Source organism: Macadamia integrifolia, chromosome 7 (genome assembly GCF_013358625.1).
Source record: "Macadamia integrifolia cultivar HAES 741 chromosome 7, SCU_Mint_v3, whole genome shotgun sequence".
NCBI classification, from domain to species: Eukaryota; Viridiplantae; Streptophyta; class Magnoliopsida; order Proteales; family Proteaceae; genus Macadamia; species Macadamia integrifolia.
The window spans coordinates 36,241,535-36,253,679 of NC_056563.1; the positions used below are offsets into that span (position 1 = coordinate 36,241,535).

Below are 12,145 nucleotides of genomic sequence, written 5' to 3' on the forward strand. Positions count from 1 at the left end.
CCCAAACAGAGCTATCGGTTTGAAGAAACTTGATCTATCATCATTTTATCTATTTTTATCATATATGTTGATCTATATATTTATGGGGATAAGTGGATGGATCAACTAAAGGTGTTTCCTCTTCAGTGGAGACAACTCCTGATGTTTCTTCTATTAAAAAGGAGACTTCAAGAGGGGGAGAGAGAGAAGAGAGATCGCACTAGGGGGAAGAGGTCATACGACATTGTTGCTATCGGACCGACCAACTTGGTTGGGATTTTTGAGATGGAAGATGAGCGAAATTAATAAGAATCCATTCACCACTACTTAGGCCCTTTTGGTATCATTTTTCTTTTTATATTTTTGTTCACATAAACAACTTTAGTTGTATTTGGTTTCATTTATGGAGCTTGTTTCTATTATTATTTTTTTTTGATAAAAAAAAAAATACAATTTGATCAAGAGTCATTTATGTGTTATGGTCAAAACCAATTTTCCTCATTTATGCGCTATACTTTTAATTAGCACGTGTTATAACATCTCAAACTCTAGGTTAAATTGGTAATTTTGTATACTTTTACAAAACCCTTTGTTTGGAGGAGTCTACCACTTCATTTGCGATTTTGCTACCAATTGCCCATGCACAAAAACCCTTTGTTTCGAGGGCCCTGTGTAGGGGTGTCAACCGGTCGGGCTTAATCGGGCTTGAAGACTTTCAAAGGCTACACCGTGTCCGCCCATTTAACTAATCGGGCTTAGTTATTGAGGGCATGGTACACTTTATATTCGGTCGGTCGGTCTCGGGCTATAATCGGGCTACCTTAATCGGGCTTTAGTCGGGCCTTAACCGGGCTACGGACATGTTTAATGTTAAACGGGCTTTAACCGGTTTATAAACGGGCCCTCTTTAAAATGTGCTATTATATTCCGGCCCACTCATGCAAGCCCAAAAAAATGACAATAAATCAATAAATGATACCAAATATAACCATTATTTAAAATGTGAACATGTCTTTACTTTTTAGTTTTTATTCTTTAATTTGGGGGGTAAAATAGGTATTTTACAATCATTAAAGGGTCGGGCCAAGTCGGTGCACAATAGGCCGGTCTCGATCGGGCGTTATTCGATCGGTCTCAGTCGGGCGCCTGACGGTCCAAGTAGCAAAACCGAGACCGACCATTTATAAACGGGCCGGGCTCAAGCCCGACACGTTTAATAAATGGTCCGGGTCGGGCCGGTCTATAAACGGTCGGTCCCGATCGGTTTAGTCGGGTCGGGCCAATAATTGACACCCCTAGCCCTGTGCACCAATTGCCCCTATGCCACCACCACCCTTGCAATGCCCTGTGCAGCTGCTCCTACGCATCCTATGCCCTGCCCCTTATGCGTTGCAACACCAGCAACCCCTATTGGAAGCCAGCCTCAATGTTTCTCCATCTTGGGTTTGGTCAATGAAACGACCATTTTTCTTTTGCTTGAATCAGTAAATAAGGAAGCTAGACGACGAGAATGAAATGTCTCTCAAGTCTCAAGCTAATCAATATGATAAACAATTTTTTAATACTAGGTTTTGTTTGGTAACGTTCCATAAAATCGTTTCTGGAGTTTTTTTCGTTCTATGGGAACTGAAAATAGGAATAAAGCGTTTGGTGCATTTATGGTGTGTTTCGTTTTTTTTTTTTTTAACAAAAAGTGAAAAAAAAAACACTTGAAACGAGAATTAACAGAACGACTAAAGGTAGTTCCGTTGTTCTAGTTTTGTTAAAAAAGAAAAAAAAGAAAGGGCATTTTGACACAGAAAACTGAAATTTATGTTTTTGATACGAAACGTCATTTGTGAAAGAAATAGAAACGTTACCAAACGCAACCCTAGTGATTTACAGGTCTGTTTTAGATTTCAAAGAGTAAGCAAAGCACAATTAAAGGATGTTCAAACAAATGGAAGACCCACCCTATCTACTATTCATTCATTCAATAATCAAAACAATGCCTTCCTTAACCCACTTCGAACTTGCATATGTTGGATTAAAAAAGATGGAAGTTGCAAGTTGACTGCGACAGCAGCAAGCTTGCAAAGTCGATGCTCTCACCAGGTTGATGATCCTTATTATGACCTAAATCTTTTTTTTTTTTCTGACGATGGGTATTCAGGCCTTCGGCCTGACTAGTTCCTCGGACCCATACTGACCCCACAACTGCATGGACCGGGTCATACCGGGGTTAAATGAAAACCATTAAACTTTCACTAAAAACAGTGAAAAACATTAAACACTCACGTGTGAGTGGCCCAATGTGTGCCTAGTGGGAGTCGAACTTAGGACCGTACCAAGTTCGTTGCTCACCAACTACGCTACTGTCACACCTCGTTCACACAGAACCGGGCCAGTGACCGGGTTAACACCGGTTAACCTAAACCTGCCAGGATCATCTGATACAGTATCCAACCACAGCATACACACAACTAAGAAAGTGTTCATCAGTTCAGCGGAAGGCTTAAATTTACCTGTAAATATTCCCATTATACTTGATACCCAAATTGTAATACATAGTTAAGTACACGTGAGCCCGCAAGCATGATATTTACACAAAAGAATACAATTTACATATCAAGTACACAAAAGGGATCATCAAAAACTCAAAGGGTGCAGCTCAGCTCGATATCAAAAGCAGAGCTCAGCTCGGCATCAAAAGGTAGGGCTCAGCTCGGTATCAGAGCTGCGGTCCCGCAACACATCCCTCGCACGAGCAATCCGTGCCGTGCTCTAATTCCTCAGGGACCCACCAATCCTCCTCAGGGAATTCAACTGTGGGGCCCGACCCGTGCTCTTCAGGTTGATGACCTGCAAAATCATATAAAAGAGGTGCACACGTGGGATGAGCTCACTAGCTCAGTAAGTGAAAAGAAGGACCACATAGCAGTCCATACAACAAATCACAACCATATGCATTATATACTATGCAATTCATTTTTAATCACATCCACCTAAACAACATTACTAAGTCCTTGGTTTAGTGCTACTACAACCACAATGCACGTATACTCCTGGTACGAGCTGCGAACTCCATCCCGCGATATGCCTATAGGGCTGTCGGAGAAGGCCCATCTTGAGTACTCGAAAAAGTAAAACATGCCGACCACCGGCTCTCAACATAAAGTAAATGACAGAAATTAAAGGTGCTGACTCCAGCAATTTAAAAGCAGTACGATTGGCCCTCTTGAATATACCACCGAGGTTGCCGACTGTCCCAATGACCAGCTGGGCGTATGTTTAACCGCCACAGTGACCCAACAACCGCCACCACTGCTTCCCCCCAAATGGTAACCCAACACCTCAACCCCTGTTACGAAGGGTCGTAGCACTGGAATATGATAATCCTAAACCGTATGCTCCTATATGACATAGTACGATTGCATAGTGCCACCGTGTCCCATTCCACGGGCCACCAATGCACTCGTTTCCAAGCTGACTACGACATCTAGTCTATTAATGCATCATGCACAATGATGTCAACATTCATCACATAAGCATATCATTATTTGGCATTGAGAAATAAACACAGCACACATGGCATAAAATATGAGGATGGCTAAGCTACATAGCATTTGCATGATGACATGGCTAATTTAGATACAATTAGATGAATGCCAAACAAGCCTTGAAACAAGGCCAAACGTCCTCTCCCCACTTACTTGTAGTGTACAAGGACTCACGCTCGGTACGGGTGAGATCCGGTGCGAGAAACGTAAGATTTGGTGGACCTATCATGAGTGATCGACGTTAGTATTTCACCACTTTGGGATCAAGATTAACAAGACCCAATGACAAAATCATGTTTAGAATCCTAAAAGAAGGTCGCACGTCCGTTTTGGGTCCGTTCGGACGTAAAAATCATGTTGGGAGCCTCTCGGGTGGGTCGGACAGCCCACCTATCATGACCCACCAGTTAGACCCAGCGATCTTGATCGACGGGCAGGTCGGCCCGCTGGTTGGCCCACCGGTTGGGCCTGAGGGTCCTGCTAAGACCCACGGGCAGGTTGGCCCACCAGTCAGCCCGTCGGTTGGCCCCGAGGGTCTGCCCTCTCAGGGGGGTGCCCTCAGGCAAGCCATTTGGCCCACCGGTCTTGGCGGGAAAATGCCGTTTTTGCCTGAAACCTTCCCCAACCTTTGGGGAATCAAATGGGGCTATTTCCAACCCATTATCCACACATTCAATGTCTCATAAGATGGTTATAACCTAGATCTATGTTAGATTTAAGGGATGGAAAGCCATCTTACCTTCTTTGCTTAATAACTCCTTCAAACCCCAAAATCACTTCAAATCACCAATGCTTTTACCAATCTTGTAAGCACTTCTTCAAATCCTTCAAAATCAACACATAGATCATCTATTAAACCTTAGATTCATTATCTCAAGGGGGATTTACAATACCTCAAGAAACTCTACCCAAATCAAGGGTTTTACTTGGGTATGGTGAAAGTTTAAGGAACCCAGCCTTTGCTCACCTCTATACGTAGATCTCGTATTGGAGATCACTCTTCCGACGTCGGAATGGGAAGATCAAACCTCGGCGCTGCTGAAATCCATCTCTTCTTCCTCTTCCTTCTCTTTTCCTATTCTTTCCCTTATTTTCTCTCTCCTCTTTACTCTTCTCACCAAACATCCGAGTGTCATAAATGAGAAAAAGAAAAAAAGAAAACATAAGATAGCTATTTATACATTTTAAAACATCTTGTAACCTCATGGGTGGGTCACATCCGCCCACCTGTGACAGCCCACCTAAGGGCCAAAACTTGGCCAACAAGTGGAATTTTGACAGAGTTCGACTCTCGGTACGAATCTCACTCTTGGCATAAGATGTAATATACGTATGCGCCATAAGATACGGCTACATACCTGCTTTATCCGTACATGACCTTATGATATGTGCATGTACACGGCTTGGGTACTTCCGTCTCCTCTGGCACTGGCTCGGACTTGTCTGGCCAGCCTGTGTTTAAGGTCACCCTTGCCATCATGGTCCATAAGAAACTCGCCTTAACTCTCTCCGGTTCGGGTCTTGCATGGTTAGACCGGGTCAACCCTGTAATCAGATCGGGTTTAAGAAGTAGGGTATTACAACTACCCCCTTGGGTTGACTTAAATCAAAGTCAACTTGAAAAAAGAAAGGTTGTAACATAATACCCTGTTATGGTTTTGTTCCACAAATTGGGTTGGAACTTGGAAGATGGGTGAAGGAGAACTACTTAAATTATATGCGGGCATTGGGCAAATGTAGGACAATCTTTCCGTAATTTGGAGTAATTTCTTCAAAAAACATTGTAAAAACTATTTACACTTATGTAATTACCAAACAATTTCTTATTCCATGCTCTATTATAATTAATGTTTATCAAACATTTTTTTAGTTTTTGATAAAAAATGATTTTCATTAATGATTTTTATTAAATAAGTACAAATCAAAAGTAAAAGTGTTACCAAAGAAGGTCTTATATCTTTTTTTTTTTAAAGTTAGTACCCATAAGAGTAAGTTGGTCATTTTTAACTTCACAAGTTTCAATTGAATACAAGTAATTCTCTTCTTTTATTTTGTTACTCCCACCAGTGTCCATCATGCAGTTTATGATGCCGCCATGTATCAACCTTGCACCTTGCAGCAGATGGTAGAATTGATTCGATCGAGTAATCCAGGTCACAGCTGACCACCAAATAAGTTGTCCACTCATTATTATCGATGAGAATTGGGATCAGCCTCGATCAGATCCGAACCAGCTGAATCGACCGATCTGAATTTGAACCGTGATTCTGGAGGCGCACTTAAGCCGATGCATGATACATCAACTAGAGCTTAACCACCGGTGAGAAAATAATCCCGCGATGTGATGAGGAAGTTTTCCCATTCTCTCCACATTCTGAAGAAATCATTTTCTATACCCTGATTGGTGTGGCGTGGTAAATTCCCCATACAAGTGGCGTCGAAAACCCTTTCTATATGTTTTAACGCAATCTTCGCTAGGCCCCCATATGTAATTTTGTCATCCATCTGGCTTATTGGCTTATTCGCTTATTCGCTTATTTTGCAGTCCTCTAAACTCCGCGCAGAACGAAACCCTAATTTTCTGTTGTGGCCATCAAGCTTTTTTTCCCGTCGATACTTGGTGCTGTTGTGGGCGGATTCTCCTCCATATCTTCGTCGTCGATCTGCTCCATCGCTAGTACCTATCTGTTTTTCATAATGTGTTGGTCAAAGCATCGTACCTGGTAGTCCCGAACTCCTGATGCCCGAAACCGCCATAGATTCTCCATTGGGCCTGTACCAGTTGATCTCTCTGGACATTCAGGATCTGGTAAACCTTATTTTTTCCCTCTCTTTCTTTTTCCTTGGAACTTCTTATTCAAACTCTGTGCCCCAATTTGATAGTTTATCATCTTCTTGTCCAATTGTTGCCGAAGAAAAAGTTCACTTTTGAGCGTCTTAGGTTGTTGTTGTCTTATTTGCGTCGCAATCTTGTGGTTGTAGAAAGGAATATAAGATCTATCAAGCTGTCTCTCTCTTTAGGGTTTTGCTTTGGAAATTTTGTTAATCCACCCATTCCCTTTTTCAAAGAGATAAAGTATCTGTTCTTTATGTTATTTCAACTTTATCTGAAGATCATGGTGTTCAAGTATCTAAAGTTGTTGATTATCGTAGTTAGATATCACTATAGATGGGTTCGTTTATGGTCCCCTGTTTATTCACCACCCGATGAAACCAGTATAAAGTCACCATAGGATACTTATTGTTCTTTTCTGCTTTAGCTTGCATATATGTCGTATTTCATTTTCTTTTCTGCTCATTTGTGTTTTGAGTTCGTGGAGAGGCAATCCTTTTATTTTTCTTTCCTGATCGAGGTTGCTTGTTGGAACTTCTTTAGGTCATGGTGGCTTCAGTTACTTTTTGTGGCAACGCTAACTCGTGTGTCTCGGATGTTGAATATTATGAGTGTAGCCATTCGTTTTGTTCCAAAATGAGGCTGAAAAGTTCTGCTTGGGAATACTTTGATGCTGTTTCCAGTATGTGTATATGCAACGGGGATGATATTGTATCACAAATACAGCAACACACGGAAGGCTGCTCATCCGATGGGTATCAATAATTCAATATTTTCTCCTCTTCATGTTCTTACGCTCAGTTCCCCCCACCCCAGTATCTGACTTGGAGCTAATTTTAATTCATGTCCATTTTTTTCGTGGGTTATCTGTAGGTGCTCGGATGATGTTCAGTGTTCTTCCTCCGGATGTAACCCAATCAACAGGGCAGGTCCACATGTAGCAATGGAAGGAAGCTGCAAATCACTGAACACTAGTGGTGACAATCATCAGTCTTGCAGTGTTGGAGGGATCCATTGCCAGGACAATAGTTATGCTAGATATGCTGAAGCTGTGAGTGGTTGGATGTATGTTAATGAATGTGGGCAGATGTGCGGTCCTTACATTCAGGAACAGTTACATGAAGGCTTATCAACTGGGTTCTTGCCAGAAGAACTTCTAGTCTATCCTGTTGTTAATGGGACTCTACTAAATCCGGTACCTTTGAAGTACCTCAAGCAGTTCCCTGAACATGCTAACACAGGTTTTGCATATTGGACTCCAAGTATTACCTCCACCTTATCGAGTGAGCCTTCAAATGGTTATACTTCTTGCAGTAATAACTTACTGGCTGTTGGACGAGTTGAATCTGTTGGATATGCTTTTTCCTCCACTGTGTCTCCCGAATTACTCTGTGCACCCAAATCATCTGTTAATTACAGTAGTTGTGGCTTGGAGATACAAAATCCAAACTCAGAAGGAATGAACTGGGTGTCATTGAACATACCAATGGTACCCTCCCTTCACTTGCTTAAAATTAAGAATAATTGAGTTGGTAAAGCTTTGTTTTATTTTCAGGAAATGCTCTTCCCCTCCCTTGAGATTTCTAGTTCCCCAAAGTTTATGTTTGATTGGTTGTCCTTTTCCATTGCATATCAGTCGCAATCGAGCGAGGAATTGTGTTGGGTGTTTGAGGATGATGAGGGAAGGAAACGTGGTCCACATTCATTTGCAGAACTTTATTCTTGGCATCGCTATGGATATCTTCATGATTCATTGATGGTATGCTTTGTGACTTATGATTTGAGCCTTTTCATTTGAATTGAGGTATGGTTTTGAGACAGGATTCTGCAAAAAAAAAAGAGAGAGAAGGATTTTAGGGTTAATATTTGATGATAATTATTAAAAAAATCCGTTGATACTTGAAAGATGAAACAATGAATTACAATGTTGAACTAAGTTCTGCATGCCAGAGTGGCTGTCGTGTGGTGGTTCTTTTGATAAAAACTTGCTATTATTTAGTGAATTCAAAGATCTACGATTTTGAGGGCTGTAATGATGGTTGGTTGCTTGTGTTGGGTGGATGTTGAGGGATTTAATCTTTTGGGTCCGGTTGTTGGTGGAAGTGATGTAGTACCAAACATTACTGTAAAACTTTTAGAAGTTAGAATAAGCTTGGAGTTTTCGGTGTTTGGGATCCACACAAGGCATCTTCTAGGGTTGAAGTTTGTGTGACTAGGTAGAATTCAATAAGCATGGGGTTCAAACTTTTTTATTAGAAGTCTTGATTTCTGTAGGAAACCTAATTGATTTTTGCTGAAACCTGTGTCATTATATATATAAATTTTGTGTCATTTTTGATGAGAAGTTCCCTTCTAGCACTTGCTTTAGTGAGTTCATCTGCATTGGAGTTTCTGGACTGTGGTATTGAGGTTGAATGAAATATTCATGGACATTGCCTGGTAGTTCTTATCGAACAAGTGAATCTAACACATTTTTCTTGTTTGATGATGAAAATGGTGAAAATATATGACAAAGTGAAATTTGCACGACCCAACTATGAAAGGTTTCCTTAGCAACCCATTATGTCACATGGAAGGATAGTGTGGCAATTTCAACCATTAGATAGAGAGCACATGGTTTGGATGGTCAAATTTCAGACTGTAATCTAATCATTCTCATGTGTAGTGGCATGCACCGTCATGGTACTTTGGGATTTATAAGGCTTTATTTTGTTACGTGGCCAACTTTTTGGGCTGAAATTTGATGCGTGAGCAGGGGACATTGGGTTTTAATTGTCTGGGAAATGTGGATTGTATCCAAGCTGCCACATGGCAGATACTTGGGCCATATGGGAAGCCCTTACTTGGTGGGTGGTGCAGGAACCACATCTCATCATATATTTACGAAGAAAGAATGCAACCTGTTGGCGTGTCTATGCCTAGACACAATGAGTGTGAAAAGTGCACTGCCCTGCGCTGAAGATGCTCGCGTGCGCCCTCCCACTGGCTGCCAGCCGGCGTGTACCTGCGCCATGAGGTAGCATTCTCTTGCCTATATATTTATATCAAGTTTATCACGAGACTTATGCAACATGCTAGTAGCACTCACACGGGGGTGTTTAGTGCTCTTCATTGCTTTCAGTGAAAGTTGAATGGTTCTCATTCAACCCCGGTATGACCTGGTCCATGTGGTTGTGGGGTCAGTATGGGCCCGCCTGGATACTCGTCGTTAGCAGAAAAATAAAATAAAATTATGCAACATGCTAATAGCAATAAAGCACAAAATGTTGTGGTTGAGAAGTATGATAAAATACAGTAATTTGTGAATGAAATGTAGGAGAAAATATGAGGCTTATGTTCTTATTATTGACAGTTTTCTTTTAAATGATATTCCTAGTGTTTTTTAATGTTTTGATGAGAAACTTATGTAATATATGGAAAGCAATTTCAATATAGGTTTGGCAATTCCCTGACATAGGATATATTTTGGTTTTAATTAGCATTTTAACTTAAGTATTTTAAAATGCAGAGATTATGTTACGTCAATGATTTGAGGAACAAGTTGAAACACTTAGTTGATGCAAGAAGGGGTTAAAACGATTGGATTACCCAATGGTTACTGAAAGATCGCTAGAAGAATAGGGAGGGAAATCTCGTATTTATTGAAGAAAAGATCCGATCCTACATCTAAGGTATATACTTAACAGAAACAAGGGTGGAAACTAAGATGTAAGTTATCATATCTAAATAAGTAATAAAGTTGAAAAATTAATGAAAACAAAGAGAGAAGAGATGTGGTTAAAACTAATCTAGAAAGTATGAATTCAGAGGAGAAATAGTAGTATTTGACTAAAGGAGGGCAAAGAGTGTTAACGAAAGTCTATAAGAAGAAATGGTAGAGTGTCTATAGAGAAGAAAGAATCCGATTAGAGAAAGTAGGCAAGAGGAGGGAAAAATAAGGATAGTGTCCTAGGTGAGAGAAGGGTAAGAAGCTGATCTAAAAAGTATGATCTCATGTCTGAGATCTGGGATCTGAGATCTGAAATTGATATAGGAGAGAGAATGAGACACACAAGCTATTTGTTACCAGCAAGCAATTTCACATGAAGTTTGTCGAACAAACTCTATTATTGCGAGAGGTTGTTCATCTGTGTACTCTAGAACTAGGACTTCAGTGGCAGGTGGACAAAAGTCACTTCTCTGGTTTTTACTAACTCTATACAACTATAAAATATATAATGATCTTGATAGGCTTAAAAAGAATTGAATTACTTAAATGAGACTAATTAACGACTTGTATTGCTGGGCTCCGTTGCACCTAAGCTATAAAAATAAAAAGAAAATTCGTATGCCTCCCAAACTGCCCATATTTGGCCCTTTTATTTTGGCCTATTGCATGTCAACCCACAAATCACCAAGCCCAATAATTTTATATTAATGTTTGTCCAACTTTTTTAATTCATGATTGCGTTACAAATGAGAAGGACGTATCTTTCTTGATTGGCTTAGTGAACAATATGTTAGGGTGGTAGATGATTTGTCTTTCTAATGTTGGGGAACTGAATGTCTGTTTCTACATAGGGTTATTTCTCTGTTATCAGCCCTTCACTTCACCTGACGGTACCGTGTTGACATGACCCATTATGGATACATGAGTGGTATATTGCCCGATCTTTCTGTTTTTGCTCGGACACTGCTATTTTTGTTTTAAAAAAAGAATATTGGGTACAAGAAAAGATGAGGAAGAAGAAGAGAAAGCCACTTGGCAAAAAAAAAAAAAAGATGAAGGAAATCTGGAAGAAGACATTGGAAAATGGAGTAGAATAAGGGTACAAGCTTTTGTTGTCTCTTTGTCTTCAATACCAAGCTCTAGGGAGAGAGCCCTGAGCTCATAATGATGGAGCTTAATCTCATACTAAAGCCCTTGGAGTTAATTGTATATCTAATCCTTTACCATAAAATTGAAATCTAAAAAAAATTATTTATAATTTCTTTGGGGGGGGGGCTTATTACTTACATTATGCTGTAGGGGGCTCATGACTTATTAGCCACATACCTTGTATCCTAAAATTTATGGGTTAGGTAGATAGGACTAAGCATATACCCTACGCCCGAAGTTTGCAAACCCAGGTAATTCTAAGGGTTTAGTAGTTTTGGAGAACTAGATTGTTGATTGGGCATCTAGATGTAGAGGCATTTGATGTATTTGGTACATATTGTTCATGTCTTTTACAAGATTTTAGGGAGGAATCACATGTCATTTGGGAGTGCTCTAGGGCAAAATCTGGTGTAAGACTTTAGGTGGAAATGTGATGCAGATTAATTACCAAAATAGGCTTGTTTTTATTAGGAATAAGCCTAGGGTTGGGTTCCATACATGTTAGGCTTTTGATCCCATGTGTTTTGAGTGTAATAGACCACTTTTATGGGTCTAAAAAGGGGGCTCTAAGATTGAGTACGGGATTACTAGTTAGTTTCCATTTTCATTAGTTTCCTTTCTAGTTGGGCTTGATTTGAATTATATTTGTTTCCTTATGAGTCAAGTTATTAATTGAGTCAAGTCCTCAGTAGTTAGTTTCCTTTTTCAACTAGTTTCTAATTTCAGTTAGTTTCTAATTTCAGTTTTTAGTAGCTATTGTATTAGGAGAATATCTGGTTTCCTTTTTGAGGAACCTTCTATTTTGTAATTCCCTCCCCCATTAACATTATAAATAAAGAAGAGGAGGCTCCTAAAGGCCTAGATGATTTTGATAAAAAAATTAATGGTTGTTGCTATTGTCTTCTACATGGAGATTTGTCTTGTGTTTGATCAAGG

The 12,145-nt window shown here is 40.1% G+C and overlaps 1 protein-coding gene across 3 annotated transcripts in view; it reads left to right on the forward strand.

Moving 5' to 3' along the window:
- The first annotated feature begins 5,943 nt into the window (after positions 1–5,943).
- LOC122083685 (histone-lysine N-methyltransferase ATXR7) overlaps positions 5,944–12,145 on the forward strand; it is a 36,179-nt gene continuing 29,977 nt past the window's right edge. For 2 of the 3 annotated variants that reach the window (XM_042651557.1, XM_042651558.1), the window contains exons 1-4: positions 5,944–6,327; positions 6,895–7,106; positions 7,225–7,840; positions 7,988–8,110. In XM_042651557.1, coding sequence (XP_042507491.1) covers positions 6,259–6,327; positions 6,895–7,106; positions 7,225–7,840; positions 7,988–8,110 — 1,020 coding nt within the window. In that variant the 5' untranslated portion in view covers positions 5,944–6,258. The remainder of the gene's footprint in view (positions 6,328–6,894; positions 7,107–7,224; positions 7,841–7,987; positions 8,111–12,145) is intronic. The other variant, XM_042651559.1, reaches the window with a different exon arrangement.